Source organism: Myiozetetes cayanensis, unplaced genomic scaffold (assembly GCF_022539395.1).
Source record: "Myiozetetes cayanensis isolate MyiCay16 unplaced genomic scaffold, myiCay2020 scf29, whole genome shotgun sequence".
Taxonomy (NCBI): domain Eukaryota; kingdom Metazoa; phylum Chordata; class Aves; order Passeriformes; family Tyrannidae; genus Myiozetetes; species Myiozetetes cayanensis.
This window is the reverse complement of record NW_026087510.1, coordinates 2,768,219-2,789,958: the sequence shown is the minus strand read 5'-3', so window position 1 is coordinate 2,789,958 and position 21,740 is coordinate 2,768,219. Positions and strand designations below refer to the sequence as shown.

The window sequence follows — 21,740 nt, the reverse complement described above, 5'->3', positions numbered from 1 at the left end:
CAGTGTTATCTGTGGGTGTCTGAGCTGGTTAAATAAATGAGGGGCTCCCAAAACACTTGAGGGAACACACTGGGGGTGAGTCAGATTAGGGGAGCTTTTATTCCACCTCCTATTCCTCAAACATTGGGGAATCATCCTAACACTGATGCCCTTTCTTACATTTGATTATGGCATATCCACTCACTTTTAGCTACATTGTTACTTGGTGAATGTTTCCTGGACATAATTACTCATTATTATGTTTCCTCTAACTTTCTTAACAACAGTTGGGATTTTCAACCAAAAATTCCACCAATTTTTTTCATTTTGCAAAAAACAAAAAAAGTATTTTTTTCATACCTTCAAACATCTTTCAGCCCCACATTTCTATGAAAGGGTCCATACACTCATTCATTCATTTACTCCATTCCATCTTCCTAAAGCATTAGGAATATTTCACCTAAACATTTTAGTGCATCTGTTTCATAACCCTTCTAATCCTACTTATCCCCATTATTTGGACCCATTTCTTTGCCTCTCCCAGCCAGAGCTGCTGAGCTTTAGCAAAGGGAGGCGGGAGAGAAACACACAAACCTAAGAGAAAAGAAAAAAAATTAGCAATAAAGGCTTTGCTGCCTCCACCCCTGGCTCTGGAGAGGCTGGGAGGCTGGTTAATGGATGTCAGTTCTGTTTCCATTGAAGAAAAGGAAAAATCAATGAAAGGCTCTCAGGCAGGCAGGGCACAGCCACAGCCCTTCTTCCCACTCCCCACTCCAGCCTGCAACAGGCTTTGGACCCACGTTATCCAATAAATTAGGCAGAGCCAGGCAGCCCTATGGGTCCCTACAGGGCAGGAGAAACAGGAACCTCCCAAACCTCACCCTCCACCTGCAGATGTTCACTCCCTCTGGAAGATCCTCTGCTCAAACTGCCACGTTGGCAGAGACCCCACTGCAGATGCAATTATAAAGCTAAAATTCTCTTTCCAGCCACTTTTGGGGTTGTTTTGGGTTTTTTTTCTATTGTACTCCTGTGGTTTTGCCACGTTGAGACGAGCAGTGCTTTGCTGGCAGAAGGGACCCGCTCTGGGTGGTCTCTGTAGAGCTGGAGTCGGGTTTTTCCCTTTACTGCCTCTGTTTCAGCCTCTCATGCAGAAAAGATGCAGCTCAGACATTTTGTTAGCACTAAAAAGAATACTAATGAACTTGCAGGTTGCTGGGTGAGGCACCTAATGACAAGCCACATGCAGAATTGCTCTGCTGAGTCTCCTGGAAGTTAGAGGGATGAGACATAAAAGGATGGAGAAAAAAAATCACCAAAAAACCCCCCTGTTTCTGCTTGGTGCAGCACCACCTGTTTTCCTTCTGCTCAGCACCCTGACCTGGCTCTGATACACCTGATCAATATTAGATATTTCCTATTTTGATCCCATGCCTTCTTCTCAACGCTTGGGTTGGGATTTATCACCTTGCTATCCGAGCTGAGCCATTTGGACCCCGTTTTATGGGAAATGGAGAGAAAAAGGCCCTACCAGGACACAATCTGTCTGCCCTGTTCTAAACATCTGCCTTAGACTGGGATGAATTCACCCTCAAAAGGCCCATTGCTCTCCAGTGACTATAAAGGGGGACTGGACAACCATGCTGAGACACAGACATCCATCATCTCAGACACCTGCAGTTACAGGAGCAAGTATCCCAGATTGCTCCTGCTTTTCTGGACTCCTGGGAAATGCTAATGGATCCAGAGCCACCCAGCCTTTGAGGGAATTTTTGACAGTTCCTTTGCTTTTTCTCTCTTCTGACAGATGCATTTCATGCCACCTCAGCCCATGTCCTCCTGCAGTCAGTGACAAGAGACAGGACTCCAGGGGAGGGTGGACTGGTCCCTCTCTTCCCATGACCTGCTTAGATCAAGTTTAGATTAATTTCTGGATGCCCAAAGCTAAGATGGATCTGAGTGGGAACACAAGAATCATGGCATAGAATCATAGAATCATCTATGACAGAGAACCACAGAACCATGTCATCCTGACCACAGAATCACAACATCCATGACATCCTGACCACAGAATCACAACATCCATGACATCCTGACCATAGAATCATGACATCCATGATGTCATGATTCTATGTTCAGGATGTCATGGATGTCATGATTCTATGTACCAAAAAAAACCCCTCAAGGCTAATATATCTTGTGCTGGGGAAAAGCTGGATATTGGATCCCATTTTCCAAGCTGCTTTGTCTCCAAACAACATGCCCTGATACATTTTTAGCCTCGAGTCCTACTGGGACGAGCTTATTCAATCGTGCTCTTTGCACACCTCTGTCTAACAATCTTCCCCAATAATTCGCGAAGCCTTTGGCCAATTTTAACGAAATCTGACAGAGGAACAGATGGCTCAAAGACATTAAGTACCTGCAAGTCTAGTGCAGATAGGCAGCCAGGTACAGGAGAGAGACTCTGTGAGTGCCCCACGGAGGAAAAGGCCACAGGAAAATGAGATTCATCCTCATCTGAACCTCAGAAAATCCACTCAGCACAAAGCCTTTCCAAACGTCCGCACCGCGGGCGGCAAATCGTTCACTCCTACTTGGACCAAAATGAAGCAAGTTTATAAGAAACCCGGCTTTATCCATCCCTGTGCCAGTCACAGGATGGATTTTGCATATGAAATCAGAGCCTGTGTGACAACTCAGACGAAGGAGGGAAACCAGCAGGGAAGGAAAATCGAGTTGCTGTTGGCACCAAGGACCTCCAGGAAATCCTGCACCACACCTTCCCACGTCTATCCAAGGACCTTGGATGCTGCAGACGGGGTGAGGGATGGTTCATGCACCAATTTTGGGTTGGTTCCCACACCAAATTTTGCTTGGCTCCACGGAAAGACATTTCTTGCATCGAGGGAGGGCACAGGACGCATGATCTTGGCGGCACCGGGCTCGCACGGCAGACGCCAGTGATAGAGCTGCTCATCTATTTCCCATCAATGTATCTTTTTAATGAGGGAAGATGGCTTTTTAATAAATAAAAGCTTTCACTAAAAATAGCTGCAGGGTCATCTATAATCCCCTGAAAACTTAGAAAGGTCTAAAGTTGAGACGCAGAGCCCCCAGCAATAGTTAATGAGGGGGTGATGAAATAGGGCGGCCACTCCCAGATCTTTTGCAGCCCAAAAGAAACACGTAACACCTTTTCTGCACACATCTGCAAATGCCTCACCCTCCCAGCACCAAAATAGCATCAAAAGCATCTTGCAAACTAATATTCCCAAATTCCCAAAGCTTAGGCAAGTACTGTTGTACCTATTTCAACACAGGGAGGGGAAGGAGGCAAAGAGCAGCAAAATGACTTCATTGCAAGGGTAAGCGGGTGGCACAGCAAGGATGGAGGATGCAGCAGCCCCCCCATGCCCTGCCTGAGCCAAAACCAGGGAGGGATTAGGCACTGAGCCCCGTGACCACCTCCCCTTTCGTGTCTATCAGCACCATCTCCCCTCTCCTCCAAGTAAAGCAGATTTGTCCACAAAATCAGCTCCGGGTGGTGCAGCCTCGCCCAGCAGGTACAGATGGGCTCGCTGATCAAGATGAATCATTTGGCACATTAAAATGACCTGGATGCAAGCACAGAACGGGCTCTTTGCTCAGGGACTCCTCCAGGGCTGGGGCACTGGGGATGAAAAACAAGACGAGCCTCCAAAACAGGGAGGACCCCACATCTGGCCCCTCCAGCTCCTCACACCCCCTCTCCCCACCAAGGTCTGGCTTGTTTGCTTCCCCTAAGCCCCCTCCCCGCTCTCAGACAAGGTTAATAGGGTAGAGAGAGAGCATCTGTTTAGGAGAAGGTTATCAAGTGAAAGGCAGTAACGCAGCCTCCAAACCAGCTTTTCATAGCCTCTTACTTATTATTTAATTTGGCTCCAGAACGTGGAATTAGGCTAATGGCTGTTAAGTGGTTAAGGCACACACATTGTCCATCTGCCGAGAAGGCTCCGGGCCGTTGTTCTGTTTCAAAGGCTAAGGAGGAAAAATAATATGAGAGTTGCATGCTGTTAGTTTGAGAGCTCATAAATGCATTTTTTCCCCTCTTTCCCTCGCTTTTTTATTTCTTTTATCTCCAGCGTTTCGCCTGTTGCAGCATTAGGAACTTCTGGAAAGTGAGTTAGTGGCTTTATTATTTTTTTTTCTGTCGCTGCTCTTGTGCCTTTTTTTGCCTTTATTTATTTTTTTTTCCAAAGGGAAGGGAAGGGTGAGCCAGCCCGTTCCAACAATGCCAGCTGTTGCAGTCATCCCATTCAGGCGAGCTGAGCGCAGCATCCCCCATCTGAGAGCAGGAGAATTAAGCACAAAACCCTGAGCTTTTGTCTCCTCTCCTTGACACCAGGACTGGCAGCTTCTCTCCACCAACACAACATTGCTGCAGTTTTCCTTACACACAGTCTGGAGCGCTCAACCCCCCCACCTGCACTCCTTGCTGCATTTAATGAGTAGCTGCACTCGTACCATGGAAGACGTGTGGTTTCCTACACATTTGAAACCTTAAATGATGCAAGCTCCATCTGGAGCTCCCTCTTCCCTTGAGTCTTGCATACAACCAACGCTCCTGTGAATTCTTAGGTGTCTCGTACAAGAGTTGAGCTTGTTCTGTCATTATTTCAGATGACTAACGAGGTCTCTTGACCTCTGCCTGCTTGTTTTCATGGAACTGTAGGAATGTAACACCCAGCCCTCCGTAAAACCTGACTGAAACCAGGCAGTTAATTCACAGAAATCAGCAGGAATGGTGAAGGGAAAAGGGACATTATGGAGGAAGAGAGAGGACCTGCACCTTGCTTCCATGAATTCACAAAGAAGCTGGGAATGACTTCTAGGCAAGTGAGCTGCAGAAATAAGGTGGCTAAACTGCATGGAAAACCTGGCCAAAAATCCTTAGAATCATCAGATTCCAGAATGGTTTGGGTTGGAAGGGACCTTTAAAGGTCATCTAGTCCAACAACCCTGCAATGAGCAGGAACAACTTCCACTATCCCAGGTTGCTCCAAGCCCTGTCCAACCTGACCGTGAATGTTTCCAGGCATGGAGCAGCCACAGCTTCTCCAGGCAACCTGTGCCAGGGCCTCCCCACTCTCACAGGGAAGAATTCCTACCCAATATCCCACCTAACCCTGCCCTCCATCACTATAAAGCTGTTCCCCCTTGTCCCATCAGACAAGGGGAACGCTCTCCCAGAGAGCAGTCCTAGGAAGGAACAGGCTCCAAGGAGGTGAACTGCAGGAGGCAGGAAAGGGAAGGAGCTCTCCAGGCACTGCAAAAACCATACCAGCCCAACCCTCCCCTCTCCTCTCCACACTGGCTGAGCAGTCTCTGAGTGAGAAGGGTTATTTATGGGGACACGAGGAAGGAGAGGCAGCTGAAGAGCATTTCTCATTTCCCTCCATTACTGCAACAACCCCACTTGAAATCCAACTTTATTTCTTCCTTCCCAAGCCAGGAAAAACTAAATAACTAAATACCACAAGCAAAGTCAGCCTTCCATCCTTGTTATCCCTGATTTTGCCAGAGGTTAGCAGGGTGGTTTCAGACTCGCAGCAGGAGAAACAAGCAGCAGTTGGCACCACAAGGAGAAAAGATTAGAGCATTTACCAACGGGCTTGTCCCCTCACCTCTCCCAAAAGGAGCCCCCAGTGCTGCTTTTCCACGGAAACGCTTTTCCAGGGTACAGCTGTGACATCGGAGTTTGCCATCTGCTCCATCTCCCTCGGATTTATCCCTGTGTCCTGCCTCTCTCCACAGGTGCCTGCAGGAATTACTCCTCCCCAACTGTATCTTTGTTCACAAGGTATATAAATATATATATTTACATGAAAATAAAAATACCTTCATATATATTTTTAACATATATAAATATATATACTAGGGGGTGGAAGTGGATTATATTAAAGGTCCCTTCTAACCCCAGCCTTACTGTGATTCTGTGATACACACACACAAATTCGCTCTCTGTGTGCCACAACAACCAACATGTGCAGAATGAATTGTGCTCGGGGGGTGGTTTGTTATAACACTCAAGCCCTCCAAATTCCCACCCTATATTCATTTTGATACTGGTCTCCTGCTTTCCTGCTGAACCCAACCCCAAACACACCATCCAGACTCTGTTTTGGGGGGAAAAAAACCACGAGGAAAACAGGAAATTAAGCTGAGAAGTGCTGATGGTGCTGCCTGATGGGAGGATAAAGTGGCTGCACGCTGGAATAACCACCAAAGCTCAGCTCAGAGATGCTCAGCCCATGTCCTGCAGCTCTGCACCTGCTTGTGCTGACAAATAACTGCCCGGCGTGCAAAACTGTCTGGGATTATGGAAAAAATTCCCGGGAACTTGCCTGGATTTGGTCGACCGGTGCGAAAAACTCGCGCTGGTGCAGCAATTTCCATCAGGGGGGGGGAGGTGAGCTTGGGTAATATTCTCATTTCACACTGGCACAAGCCCTGCTCTGACACAGCCATCCCTGCTGTGCTGCCAGTGCTGCCGGTTCCCCTGGCAGGCTGCGGGAGCGGCGAAGCGATCCTGGCAAAAGTCTGACACCAGGAGAGTTTTGTGTGAATAGCATATCCCAGCAAATCTGCAGGATAGAGAACATCTGAAAACCAGGTTAAGGGATAAATACTGACAAGGCCTGACTGGGGAAGAAGAGCGTTCCTTCAAACACCCGCCTAAAGTGGAGGATTGCTGCGGTTTTCCCTCTAAACGCTGCTGAAAAGGGAGACTGAGCCACATGGAAGAGCAGAAGAAGGATGTGATTCTCAAGCTGAAGGACCCAGAAGAACACTGCCAGGGTTTTAAAGAGTGCCTTGAACCTTCCCCTGCGTGTGGGGGGCTTCCATGTGAATTTGGGGGAGCTGGCAGGGCAGGCTTTGCAGGAAGCATCCTTCAAGAATTCCTTAGCATTAACACACTACCAGGGAGCATATGCAAGGAAGGGAGGGAATACAGCACTTTGCTTCTGATCATCCCTGTTTTGAAGGGTTTTCTTGGCCTTTGTCGCCGGCAAATTTGGCAAGAGGCTTCCCAAGCACTGAGCTGGCAGTTGTAGGGAAGAGGGAGGCTTTATCCAAGACACAAAAATCCAGGGAGATGGCTTTGAACTAAAGCTGATGGGGGAAAAAAACAAAAAGGAACTATCCCTGTGGGCACAGCAGCAGCTTTGGAGGCAGCAGGGAAAATTTGTGGAGAGAAGGATGAGCCCGGAGAAGAGCTTTTCCCAGTCTGCAGGATTGCAGTGTGGAAGGAGGAGACCTGAGGAGGATAAGCTCCTTTTTCTCCCCCCTCTGATTCCTTTAAGAAAAGGAAGTTCTGACCCCCCTCCTCTCCTGTCCTCTCAGGGGAACAGAGAAGGAGGATGAGATGCTCACAGCCTGCAGCCTTGCTGGTGGGATGGGAAATTGCTCTGCTCCTGCTGGGATCTGCAGCCCCAGCCACTGTGGGGAGTGATGGATGAAAGGGAGGGAGAGGAGGAGGAAGCTGCGTCTCAAGGCTCTGCAGCAGCAAATGGCCTCAGCGATTAGAACTGAGTGGGCAGCTGTGGATCACTCTGGATTTTCTGCCTGTTTCATCACTAGCAGTGACTCAGGAATATTCTTCATCGCCCTCAAGCGAGGATATGATCATTTTCTGCCACTTGAGATGAAGCTAATTTTACAGCAGCTTAGAGAGAGAGAGATGTCATGTGCTGATTTCTCCAGTGCCTGCATCACACACCGCTGCAGCACGACCAGGCTACTGGGGCTGACTGCTGGGAGTGAAACCACCCCAAACTGGGAGAGAAAAACCTGGGAAAGGGTGTTTGGAGCTGTAAGGGTCCCTGAAAGATGAGAGGAGAAAAGCAGCACAAGATCAAGAGTTCCCAGCAAGGAGAAAGGGAACAGCATCCCTTCTCCAGTCAGTCCATACAATCACAGACTGGTTTGGGTTGGAAGGGACCTTAAAGTTCATCTCATTCCACCCCCCTGCCATGAGCAGGGACATTTTCCAACAGACCAGGTTGTTCCAAACCCTGTCCAACCTTGCCTTGGACAATTCCATGAATGGAGTAGCCACAGCTTCTCTAGGCAATGTGTGCCAGTCCTGTTCATTAGGAAGAGAAGCATCCAGACTGTGTGAAGGTGTGGAATATGTTCCTAATAGGACAAATGAGCTGAGCAAGACTGATGGGCAGATCTAAAGGACAGATATTACCACTCAAATCCCTCCAGTTCCAGAGACACTAAATTTACTGAAAGCAAAGCCTGATGAGCAAGGAGCCCATTCTTCACAGAATCCCAGAATGGTTTGGGTTGGAAGTGACCTTAAAGCTCATCTCATTCCACCCCCTGCCACGGGGCAGGGACACCTTCCACTAGCCCAGGTTGCTCAAAACGAAAAGCACTGGCTGTGCCGGTGCCAAATTGCTCCCTTGGCACATCAAACGCTGGGTCTGGCTGAGCTCCCCACCTCATCCTACCCGCACTTCCCACGGAGCTGGGATGAGATGGCAGCGGCACCGGTGCCACCGCCGGCACTGCAGCTGGACCGCCCGGGCTCCTGGCTGGGAACCCACCAGCCCTGCAGCCACGCTCAGATGGGTTTCCTTGCTCGCTGCCCGGGCCATTGATTTATTCCTGAGCTGCAAAAGCTGCCTTCGCACCAGGCCCTGGCACGGCCCGGCCGGGCTCCCTGCGCGAAGCCGCGGGGTCCCGGCCACCGCCCGGCCTGTGATTCCTTGACAGCCCTGGCTCCGGGAGCTGACTGGCAGTGGGAGCTGCATTTGCAGGGGAAACGGAGCGGTGCTGCCAGCTTTTAGTGACAAAGGGAGTGTTTATAACAGGCGCGGTGACAGCTGTCCGAGTGCCACATTTATTTACAAAACGTTAGTTAAATTACTGACAGTTGGCGCCGCGAAGGGAAGCTGAGAGGAAGAGTTGACATCTCCCCATCGTGCTCATCCGGCAGCCCCGTGGTGCCTCCCGGCAGGGTTTCAGACTCCCTTCCCACCGTGGGTGGCAAAGCCCCTCTGCTCAGGGCATTGCCTGCACCTTCTCTCCTTTCCTGGCCACCCAACCTGCAAGGGGATCGCCCTGCAACTCCCACCCACCCCAGAGGGCTGATCCCCTCTCAAGGTGGGTGAAGCTCCTCCAAGTGATGCACTGCCACCAAGCCTTCAGCCTCCTCTAGAAGGACCCAGAGGATGTTTATCACCCTGTGATCTCTTCAGCCCTCGCCTGAGCAACTTCAGCAGTTTAGACTACTTTGGGCAGTGCCACTTGAATCAATAGAGGTCACCAAGATGGCCAAAAATGTCTCGTGTGCTGTTTTCAGACTCACAGAGGTGTCTGAGGTGAAGGCCTCGTGTCTGCTAAACAATGTCAACAGTCTGCACACTGCTGGCTTGGAACCAGCGAGGAAATTGCAGCTGCCACCCTCTGGGAGACAAGGACAACCAGAGAAATTTAGGAGCCCAGCTGACACGCACCAGTGACGGCGTCTCCCTCGACCAGCCACCTCCATGACGAAGCAGTAACAACCCAAGATGGGATTTTGACCCTCTGACCACAGAATTGTTTAGGTTGGACAAGGCCATCGAGTCCAACCACTCCCCCAGCACTGCCAAGGTGTTCCCAAGGGTGACATCTGCATGTCTTTTAGACCCTTCCAGGGATGGGGACTCCACCACTGCCCTGGGCAGCTGTGCCAGGGCTTGAAAACCCTTTTTGGTACAGAAATATTTATTAATATCCAACCTAAACCTCCTCTGGTGCAACCTGAGGCCATTTCCTCTTGTTCCATCACTTTCTACTTGGGAAAAGAGACCGACCCTCATGTCCTAACCCTGCCAAAGAACGAGAGAGAGGGAAGAGGGTTTAATTCCACGAGTACACAAGTCAAGACCAACAGACACCTTTGTCTCCTCGTGTTTGCAGAGGACTAAATCACATCACTTACACACACACAACCCCCCATCAGGGCACCTCCAAACTGCTCCCTCCCAGCACTGCCACATTTTGCCCTGACTGCCACACTGTGCAAGTTTGCTGAGCAAACAGGATCACAGTGCCTTGGCCAGCTGGAAATTTGGCCTTGGAAAACATCATTCAGTTCAAGCTTTGTCTGGTTCAAAGCAGAACAGCTCCTCCGAGTAGTAGAAAGCAGTGGGAGGGATGAGGTGTGATGGATAAACTGACCCCAAAACGTAAAGCAGTTCAGGGGTGAGCAGGGAAAGATTTATTTTCAGCTGAAGAGAAATTCTGTGTGTCCAGAGGTCCTTCCCTTTGAGACTGAATGAAATCAAAATCTCACTATTTCCTAAAAGACACTTTTAAACCCAAAATCTTGCTTTAGCTTAGTCAGGGAATTTCCTGTAATGTTTGACAAGATGCTTCATTGAACTCTAACTCAGATAAAAGGGAAGAAATACTGTTTTTCCAAGCAAACTCAAACCTGCCCCTTTCCCAACAAGGGAATTCTAAGCCAAATCCTTTCCAGGCTAGGTACACAAGTAAGAAATGGATTGCTTAATAAAAATATCTGAAATAAAAATAAAAAAAAAGTATTTTCTTATGTAACAAATTATACAAGTCTGAAATTTTTCACAGAAGTAGAAGCAGGTGCTCTCCCAGCTCCTCTTGAATTGCAGTGGAAGAAAAGGGACTTGAGAAATAGTTCCCTGAATTTCCACCTAGGTCACCCTTCCTTTGAGCTCATCAAGAGCTTTCTACTGGACTTTAAGAGGAAAAAGAGATGCATTTTTTGGGTTTTTTTTAAGGTTATTTTAAGGAATAAAGTCCTACAGATAGAATTGACTGAATTTGGAGGACTTAGGGGTAAGAACACAAACATGCCTTGAAATATCAGTGCTGTGCCTATCTGTAGGTACAAAGTATCCTGAGATTTGGAAGTGGCTCTGAGTCTGGAGCTGCCCTGCTCTCCCTTCATAGCTTTGAGAATTTGCTTTTCTCAACAGCTTCCCCTCATGCTTCTTATTAGAGATGTGTAAAAACCACAAGGCTGAAAAACACGCTGGCTTTGCTGAACTGAGGATGTGAAGCTGGGAAAATAATGATCCCACCACAAAAAAAAAAAAGGGAAAAGGAAAAAAAAAAAGACTCAAAAATCCCAAGTAATGAATGTTTGGATCATGGCCGGGGCTCTGCATGTGTCTGATAAAACAGACACAGGTGTCAGAGCCATTTATGGTTGCAGGCACAGAGCCGGTCAAAATCTCCCATCTCTGGGAAAAAAACCCTGTGATATTTCACCAGCTGCTCCTGTTGGAAGGTGGTTTTATCCCTTATTTACTTTGTCCTCATTGACATGCAGAGCTGGACTCGCTCGTCTCCTGTTTGACCCTTGGTGTCCTTTCCCATCCAGCACTCTCCCCAAAGGTGTCCCCACCTCCAGACCAGGCTCAGCTTCCCAGACCTTGTCTCCATCTCCCTGCCACTGGTTTTCCCAGGGGGAAACCCAGCTGCAAAGCCAAGTTTGCCTTCAGCTTTTCCATACCCACCCATCTGCCTCCTCACTTTGCATATAAACTAAGGACTGTTTCCCAGCGTGGCTGAGGTGGTGACAGCCAACACTGCTCCCCACCAGCTGAAGAATCCTTATTTTAACCATGATTCTTAATATACTCGTGATTAAGACGCTGTTGGCGGTTCAGCAGGCGCTGCAGCATCCAGACAGCCAAGCCCAAGTCTCAGACTCGGCTCCTTCACGGCTTTGCACCTCCGAAAACCGAACCCAGGGAGAGCAGAAGGTATTTCCCGTTTGCTTTGCGAAGGTGCCGAATGCAACAACAAGCGAACCCCTCGGAGAAGGAGTTCCACATTGCTATTCCACACACAACCCCTTCACAGTTTGTATATTGTAACAAGGCTGAAATGCTGCCTTCCAACCTGATCCACGGTCCATTACAGTTGGGATAAAGACTTGTGGTGACATTAATGAGGGCTGGATCAGCCCCTTTGCCGGTATAAATCTCCATCCCATCGGGGGGATTGCATTTTCCCCATTTGCCTGTTTGTTTGGCTCTGGATTCTCATTACAATTTCTATTAGTCCAGGCTCCCACTGATGTAGTCCTAGATTAGTTCTCCTTCCTGACTTTTTCCTCCTCCCTCCTGAAGGAAAATAAGGGTGTCTGAGCTCAGAGTGGCAGGTTTTGGCGGGTCTGGGGAGACGAGAAACAACTCTGGTTGATTAAGAGAAGGATTTTTCCAACAGCATAAATTGGAGTAACTCCAGCTAAGCCAACAGAAGTGATAAGGACTTGGGCAAGCTGATGACCCACATGCCCAACCCCCCTTTGGTTAACACCCCTATGGAGCTGCCAGTTCATGATGTGCAATGCCAGCAGGGCTGTGCTCGTGCCCCAAGGGACTCTGCCAGGGTGGCACAGGACAGCACATCAGGATGGCCACGGGCTAGAGAGGAGCTCAGGTGCCATCCCTTGGCCTGGCACCCGTAAAGTGCTTAGATTAGCTCATGGTTGTGGTGAGGCAGCTTCTCAGCAGAGTTTGGGGCTGTGAGCAGCCCCACAGCAGCATCGCTTTCACTGCTCCCAATATCCCTGATTTTGCTTCAGCTCCTACCTAATCACTCACCCACCAAGCAGCTCTGCAGTACCCCAGCCTTACACCATGTACCCCTGGCATGACAATTCCCTGAAAAATGCACCCAGCACCCTCTTCAAACCCCAAGCAAGGGCAGGACATGGGTGGACACCTCTGGTGCCCTCCAGGAGGACACTCTTAGCATTTTCCTTCCAGAGGGATGCATCCTGCCACAAAAAGACTGCAACGCAAGCAGATGACTCACAGAGCCAGAGAAAGGAAGTGTTGCAATTGCCATGCACGAATCAAGACATTTATAGGACCTGGGAGGGCACCACACGTCACATGAGGAGCCGACAGCAGGGCTAAGAACTGAACATCTATTTCCTAACCCTGCCTCAACAATTAGAAACACCACCCCAGCAAACCACCACTGGTCAGCTGTCACCTGTGAGGCTGCTGACCTCCCCTCCTCCTCACCCCTCCCCATCCCAGAGGAGCAGGGTACAAGTCTGTTTGACTTAAATCTTCCCAGAGCTGATAGACCAGAGATGCTCAACCCAGGATGGAGATGACAGCTCCAGAAAAGCATGTTTGTCCCCTAGGAGACCCCAGCCCAGACAGCTCCAGTGAACCAGAGGCAGCAGCTCTACCACGAGAGCTATAAAGGGAAACCCTCCTCTGGCACAGCAATCAGGAGCTTGTCTCATCTCAGATGGAAATTGCACTCAGGAAGAAAAAAAAAAAGAATAATCCATGCATATGACAATTTTTTTTTCCCCCACTTTAAGCTGATTCCATCTCCGAGATGGGAGAGAGGTGGCAGAGATTTGCTGACATGTCACTTTAGTAATAAGCTCCTCTTTCAAAAACATGCCATCGCCAGCAAAGCGATCGGCTCGTGAGCCTCAAACCCCCGCGAGCATCGCACGGGGGGCTCCGGCAGCCCCTCCAAGGGAGCATCCCCAGGAACGTGGGAGGAAAACCCTGACCAGAAAGGAGGACCCAGCAGCAATGGGAAGAGGAGAGAGGCAAGGGTGAAGTGGCACCGTGCACCGTAAGGGCACAGATGCAGGAGAAATCGCTCTGCTCCTTCTTCACCTTAACACAGGAGGGGTCACCACAGCCCCGAATTTACTCCCTCACCCTCAGGACAAAAAGGAGAGGCTTGAAAGAGAAGAAAAAGTGTGCTGGATACTGAAGGAGTTAGGGGAACAAACTTTGGTTGTTCAAAGACATGAATCAGCAACTTAGCTCCATCCTCACAGGACTCCTGGGGGGCTGCTCCCAGCCCGGCCTGAGAGCTCCAAATCCCTTCACTGCTCAGGAACCAAGAAAAGCAAAGGTGTTACACCCTGGCCTCTGCAGCCTGCAGGCCTGAGCTGTATCCCCCCAGTGTGGGCTTGGGAAGTAGGCAGGGAACTGGGAAGCGAGCAGTGAAGCAACCAGGAGCTTCAGGGTCTGAAATAAACAATTGTAGCAGGATGAAAACCACCAGGTACTGGGCTTGGAGACCATCGGAGTGGGATGACTTTTTCCTGGGAGCAGCCTGTCACAGGTCTGAGCCCTGGGGAGGGGTATGAGCACTGACCCAGTAATAAGGAATTTGGTGGTTGTGCAAGGATAGGGGAGTTGGCCAGGGAGGGCAGGAGATGGGAATGCAAAACTTGGAGTGTTCTCTGGGGTGCTGGTGGGTGGGACAGGGTGGACAAACAACACTCCCTTGTGGGGTTATTGCAGCTCAGAGTGGGAGTGGGAGCCTGGAGCAAAACGGACACAGAGCTGTGCAGCCACCAAAGAGCTTTAGCAATCAGGGCTGGACTCTCTCATGGACAACCTCTGCCCTGTCTGGCTTTTCTCACTCACTCCAGGAGCCCAGCCCTGCACTGGGCAGCGCCCTGTGAGCCCCCCATGACTCAGGGATGGCAAGCATGGCTTTCCCAGGGACAGAGAGCCCAGAGTGGGTTTCCCTGACTCCCAGCAGGATTTCTGCTCTCATCGACTGCAAACCACAAAAGCAGCTGCCCAAAACCTCAGCAGAGAATCACCCTCACTCAAGGCCTGGCAGGAGCAGCACTGCATCAGCGTGGGGGGAGACACTGGGGCTCTCCCAGGACCTGAGTGCTGGGACACACCACACTTATCCACTCGAGACTGTCCATACTTTTCCTATTACACAATAAAAAACACAAAAAGGGCGAACTCCTGTGAATAAAGGGGGAAAGATGGAGCAGCAGAGAGTCACAGAAAACAGACCCATCTCTGAAAAATACTCTTTTTTGCTTAGCAAACAAGCACTTTCTGTTTGCACCCATCAAACAAACATGCTTGATTTTGTTTTGTTTTGCAGCCAAGTTATCACGTCTCGAAAATTATTTCAAGCACACAACAGGGGCCAAATAAATTTGCAAAGCAGGCTTAGGTAAACCGTGGCAGAGCTCAGTGGTGAAGCACACAGCCCTCTTCAAAGCCTGAGTGGAAACCATGGGAAACATCAGGGTTAAAAAAAGCTTTGACTCATGTTTAACTCAGATTTGACTTTTAGTGTTGGAATCAAAGGGGGGAACAAACGAAGGCATCGCATCAACCCTGCCAAGAAAGCCAGAGGAGATGTGCAGAGGAGCCTGTGAAAGTGGCCCCCATCCTACAGCCAGATCTGTTCATATTCTGCCTGGGGCATCTGTGAATTTGGGGGGCACCAGTGAATTGGGGAGGGCACCACTCAGGCGCCTGTGCTGCTGAAGGGAACGTCAGAGCCTCGCCATGGAAAGCGCTGACTGATGCCAATTAAAGTGAAATCATAATCAAGCCATTTGTTTTGGTGCCGAGAGAGCTGCTCCAAAGGTCTCAGCAGTGCCTGGACTCGGTTCAAGCACTGGGTGGAAGCTCGGGATGGGTCTTCTCCAGTGTGAACCACTTGCTATTGGTGGGCAGATGCTGCCTGGCCATGGTGGGAAGGGATGAAGATCAGTCTCATCCTCACACTGTGGCCTTGTGAGATCCAGCAGGACAGCCAGCTCTCACCTTCACTTGCACACAAGCCCTCAGTGTAACCCCAAGATCAGGGACCAACACACCCCTCAGTAAAAACATTAACCTGTTTGTCCCAACACCCTCAAACCTTTTCCTTATTCCTGCAGGTTTTACTGCATCCAGGAGCAAATCCTGCCCCTCTTATCCCAAACAGTAGCTTTAACCCGACATCTAAGCATGGATTTAAATTTAATACAGTGATCTAAAGTACTGGTACCAAAGACACTGCCTGTACCCTGCAGCAGACACATCATGAGACAGACAGAAACATCTCCGGTGACTCTGGTCCTAAACTGATTCCCTACAGCAGATTGCACGGAGCAAAGCCTGTGCCCTTTACCATGGAGAAGTCTCCTTGCAGCCTTCAATCCAGCTTCTTTTCCAGCACTGAATTCACTCTGCTGGGAGGGGAGGGACAGAGCTGAAAAGAGCCTCTTGGCAGGGCACCACTGCTTGACAGCAGCTTGGGCTCCTCAGCACCTGCCACCCCGATAAAATAACCTACTTCCAACAGCCAATCTCTCTCCCTTGGGAAAAGGAGGGGGGACAGGACTTTCCAAGTGCTTCAGAGACGCAGTAACTTCTACTGCTGAGTTTTCAGCTTGCTGTCCCTTTTGTCATCTGTGACAAAACAAGAAGGGACCTCTAGAAACATCTCTCTCCTTCCAAATTCTTGGCTGCAACTCCCCATCCTCCCACCTTGCGTGGAAATGAGCGGGATTGGATTAGACCTGATTTGTTTTTTTTTTCCTCCCCCTTCCCTGACTGCCACCCATGCAGGGCTGGGCAGGAGGTGGCCAGGAGCATCGTTGGGGTCTGCTGAAGCCTTTGTAGCAGCATTGCTATTCTGCACAAGTTAACTCCTCCACAACAGATCGATGGGTGCGCCGGGCTGGGAGGGGAGCAGGCAGGAAGATTCATTCCTCCTTGATTTCCACCGCTTTTCACATGCTCGTCTTCTCCCAGTGCCTGCCACAGCACAGCATGACTGGGACCAAGCAGGGCATGCAGCAATGCCCCACTGCCTGCCAGGCTAACTGCTCCCAACCTCAAACCAGCAGGAAAACACCCCAAAATTCCAAGGCAAAACACACTCCTCCATCCCTCTGTCACCCAAGGCAGTGCCGAGCCGGCGGCAGCAGCAAGCCATTCATTTCCAAGAGCAATGCCTGCTCTAGGGCAGAACAGCAGGAATATCATCTGCACAGTGGGAATGGCATCCACACAGTCTGTGCATCCCAAGCCTGTCTCCTGGGGTTTGTATGGATGAGGCACCTGCCAAGGGACACAGACACCCCTCGCCACCAGACCAACTTCCCAGCTCAACTGGAATGTGCCTATGGCAGCCCTGGAGTGATAACACATTGGTGCCCTCCCTCCCCAGAGCTGCCTCCCAGGGACAGGATTTGTTCCCTTTCCCACCAAACCTCCCAGTCAGAAGGCAAGAATCCCTCCTGCTGACTCACCCCAGCTTCCCTTTGTTCTCCACTGACACTGGGAGACCACCCCATGCCAGGGCAGAGCACCTTGGTCCATGGTGCAGACTGAGATCCTCAATCTGTGCCTGAAACCCTGTGCAGGCCCCCACCAGAGCCTCTTCCAGGAAGTTTGCAGAGCCCCCACCCTGCTGCTGCCACCCCCAAATACCTATTTTGCTGCCCAGACCCCCAGTAAAGCCAAACCCCTCCCCTTTTGATACCCCCACGGCAGCATCTGTAGGATTTTCAGCACCTGGGAGAACGAAGTGATTCAGGAAAGAAAAGTAGCTACTACTTTTTCAAACCAAGCTCAGCGAGGCAAATTCCTAAGCGAGACACCCCATCCTTCACCCTCGGCCACCGGTTTTCCATCCAGCCCCTTTGCCCAGTCGTGCCATGACGCAAGACAAATCCAGAGGAATGGCCACAAGGCAGCTCCCTCCCTCCCGGGAACACGCAAGGGCTGTGGGGTGGGGGCGGGGGACGAGAGATTTGGCTGCAAACAACGGAGCTGTAGGAAAATTCCTGCTGAAATTCCTTCTGAGGCGTTTTTTTTTTCCCTGCCCTGGGCTTGGCCCTGCTCCACCGGCTGGCGTGAAGCAGGAGTGCGGTGTCACCGCACACACCCAGCTGGCCCCGCAGATGCCGGTGTCACCTATGCATCGCTCCGGGGGAGGGAAGTCTCTCCCGAGCACGCCGGAGTTGCAAGCGCCTCTTCCCAGCGCTGCAATTAAAACCTGCCTTTTGATTTTTAATGTCCCTATCAAACATCCTCTGGGATGACTGCGCCCATCTGCTGCGAGGACAGGGACGAGCGTCTGGGCATAAGATGTCCCAGAAGTTACGCTGATCAAAAATTACGGATTCCTTGGCATCCCCTGCGCCCCCGCCCCGGGTTGCTGCTGCAGGCGGCAGGACCCCGGTGCGATGCCCAGCCCCACATCTCCCCCTTCCCCAAGGAATTAATGCCAGCGGGGAGCGTCAACCCCCTGCCTCTGGAGCAAGGCGGGTTTTAAGGAGCGGAGCATCCACCCGCCAGGAGCCAGCCCCGTCCTGCACTCCCCTGTCCCAGCAGGTCTGAACGTGAGGAAAAGAAACAAAACCACACCGCGGGGGTCAACAACTCCCCCCTTTCCCCAGGCTGGGGTGGTCTGACACGCAGGAAGGCACCCCCAGTGCTGCACCCCCGGAGCAGAGCAGGATTTATCCACACCGAACACGGCAGAAGTGCCCGAGCCACGATCCCGACAGCAGGAATTGAGCCCCTGCCTCGCACCGCTGTAGGGCAGGGGGCCAAAAGGGAACCACACTCCCCTGTTTTTCATCCCCCAGTAACTTTCTCGGAGACAACTGTGGGGGCTGAGCCCAAGCCCAGTCCGCTGCCACTCCAACCTCTCGGCTCGCTGCCGTCCTGTGTCGCCAACCGACACGACGCATCCCCCGTGGGGAGACTGAGTCACGTCCCCGAAGTCACCACGCAACCGAGACCACCCCCCAAAGCCCCCCGAGGCCCCGGTCCAGCTGCTCCTACCTGAGCGTGGCGCTCTCCCCTTGCCGCACTGTCACGTTGTCCATGGCTTTGGGGAAGGTGGCATCTCCGCTGCGCACGGGCACTCCTGCGGGCACAAGGAAGAGCAGCCTGAGACAGAGGACGACCAGGCACCTCCAGGGCAGGGCTAAGCACCCACCGACCCCCATCCTGGGCAGCGGGGACTTTTCCAACAGGCAAAAAACACACCCGACAAGGCGAAAAGGGGGAAGGGGTGGGTGGAGAGGAGGGATGGGGGGGAGCAAAACCACCGGGGCGAGCGCTGCGGAGCTCCACGGAGATCAGGAGAGCCCCCGGCAAGGCTGGTTGCGAGCGCTGAGCCTGCCGAGCGGCATCGGAGGGAGTCCCGCTGTCCTCGGGCGAGGGAGGAGGACGGGAGGGCCGGGGGGAGGAGGAGGAAGAGGAGGAGGAGAAGTGGCAAAGGTGCTGGGCGAGCCGGTTCTTCGGGCAGCAGTCCGAGGCTCACTTGGGCGAGGAGGCGCCGGGGGGGCCCGGCTGTACCCCACTCCCACACTCTTGTCCCGAGGCGGGGGCAGTCCAAAAACCAGTAAAAACCCCAAAAAACACCCCCGAGGCGAGTTAGCAAAGGTGTCCAGGCGCAAGAAGGCACGGCGGGTAAAAGCCTCCGGGATGCCCTGCAGCTCCTCTCCTCCCGCCCCGCTGTCGGGGGGCTGATCCAGGCGGGATGCAGGATGCCGGGATGCAGGCTGGGGATGAGAGGACGGCGGGATGCGGAGCGCGGGGCTGTCAGGCTGCCGGAGCCCCCGGCTGGGCTCAGCGGCGGGCGGGGGGGGCGGGGGGGGGCGGCGGCGGCAGCAGCACCCCGGCCCCGGCCGGCAGCATCCCCGGGGTTGTCATGGCAGCGGCTCCAGCGCTGCCCGGCTCCTCGGCTCCCGCACGCCCCGAGCCCCGCACACGGGCGGGCGGGAGGCAGCGGGGCGGGATGCGCACGGAGGACACACGCGTTTAACCCCCGCCGCGCCGCGCTCTTCGCGGGGGGGGGATGTCAAGACCCCCCTCCCCTGCTTCTTCCTCTCTCCCTCCGCGCTTACCTGCACCCCGCAGCACTGTCCCGTTTGCCCTCCTCTACCTCCGCACCTTTCCCCATCCCGGGCGGCAAAGCCAGCGTGCAGGAGGGGAAACTGAGGCACGGGATAACATCCCCCCTTCCTCCCCAAGCCAGGTGATGGTGAGGAGAGGCAGGAGCGTGTCCTCCTGCTCCCCTGCACCTCGTGAGCACAGCGTGAGCTTAAGTGGCAAATTCCTCCCCAGCCACCAGCACAGTCCCCGAGTACTTTTTATCAGCTCATAATTTAACAAATACCACATTTGCTTATGGCGAGTAATTCCACCTTCCCTCCACTAGTGGCTAAACACATTAATATTCCCAGGCACAGTTCCATGCTGGTAAAAAGGTGCTGGGGAGCATCCTCAGAGCACAAAGTCCTGGAGGCAGCAGTCAAATCACAGCTTTGGGGGTGCTGCACCCCTCAAACCCCCTCACTGCAGCAGCCCAGCCCTGGGGGACAACTGGGCTCCCCCCAATGACTCCTCTGCTTTGCCTTATCCAAAAATCCTCCCTCCATTCTCCACCGAGTGCTCGGCAGCTTTTACACGGCACCAATGTTTGGGGGGGGGGTTGTTGTTTTTGAGTTCGCTGCCAACCTGAGCTGGATTCAAACCGGTGACCTAGATGTGAAAGGATCCATAGCCCGTTACTAATCCCCGGAGTCTCCGAATCCCCTGTAAACTACTGCTTAATTCACTAACTGTGCTATTTAATCTCTAAAACATTATGAGCTGTGCCGGGCAGAGGAAACACTCCATCAAATAAAGCTTTATTATTATTGTGTGTGCTGAAGGGTCATACGAGAAGAGGATTGCTCTGCAAGTCTCTCTACTTTTTCCTTGTCTGAAGGTTCTCTGCTCCTTGAATTTAGCGCTGGTGGGACGTGCTGCCTCGAGCCCTGTGTTTTCCCAGAGGAAACAGCAGCTTTCCCCAGCCCTTGGCTGAAGGAGTTTAATCCCTGCAGTGAACTATGCTGGCTGATCTGGCAGGGGAAGGGTGAGCACTGCATTCAGCAGACCCTTTGGGGGCCACAAATTACACAGGGAGGGGTCTCTGAAACCTCACTGCATAAAGACAGAGCAGCAGAGGCAGGGTGGGAAGCCTTTGTGCAGGGTTGTGGGATTGCACCAGGGCGTACAAGTCAGCAAAGAATAAAAACCACCACTCCTGCTGATTTGCTGCAGCATCCCAGACCTCTGGAAGGATCGGGACCCTGCTGTGATACCTACAGGACCATCACACAAGAGCTTGCTCTTTGTGAGGCCACTCCTTTGGATGGGCAGAGACCATCTCCTGTGTCAGCAAAACCAGAGGGATTCCAATAACCACAGCCAGTTAACCTTTTAACACAGAACTCAGGCCTGGATCTCCAGGAGCATCTTAAATCACAAGAAAAAACACCTCCCTGCACTGGAAGTGTACGAGGCTGGGGCAGAATGTGACCTGCTGAGCTGGTTCAGCCCTTGCCAGGGCTGAATTTGGCCCACTGTTAGATCATCATTAGCATTGTTTGAAAATCCCAAGGAATTTACATCCAATGTGCTCCTGCATACTAAAGCCCAGCAGAATCCCTGGTCTCCCTCCCTCCCTTGCATACATACAATGTACATATAAATCAGCCTGTCACAGCTCGTCTCTTTCCTGACAGCTGTAATTGCTTCGGACTATAAAAATATCTATAGACAATAAACACAACAGCGGCAAAACAGCAAAGAGAAAACCAAATCAAGGTTCCTTTAAATAATTCAGTTGCTCCAGCAGCAGAGGAGCCAGCAACTGAGTCCAGCTGTGAAGGTTCAGCAGCGAGAGAAAGAGAGCTTTGTAGCCTCCTCTGGGGATGAGAAGAGTCTTTTTTCCTTCATTGGGTTTTGACCACAGCAGCAGCAGAGTTTGCCGCACACGGGCTGAGCCCATCTGAGCACCAAACAGCCTCTTGCTTTCAGCTCCTTCCCTTTCTTCCTACTTAGGTAAAAGTCTCTTTTTAAATCTTTTTTTTTTCTTCACTACAAGCAACAGGCAGGAGACAAACAGAACGAGCAAAGCAC

At 51.7% G+C, this 21,740-nt stretch overlaps 1 protein-coding gene across 1 annotated transcript in view; it reads right to left on the bottom strand.

Moving 5' to 3' along the window:
- Positions 1–21,740, bottom strand: part of LOC126644040 (protein CEPU-1-like) — a 196,110-nt gene that overhangs the window by 116,870 nt on the left and 57,500 nt on the right. Inside the window, 1 exon segment of the mRNA XM_050322916.1 lies at positions 18,609–18,693. Coding sequence (XP_050178873.1) covers positions 18,609–18,693 — 85 coding nt within the window.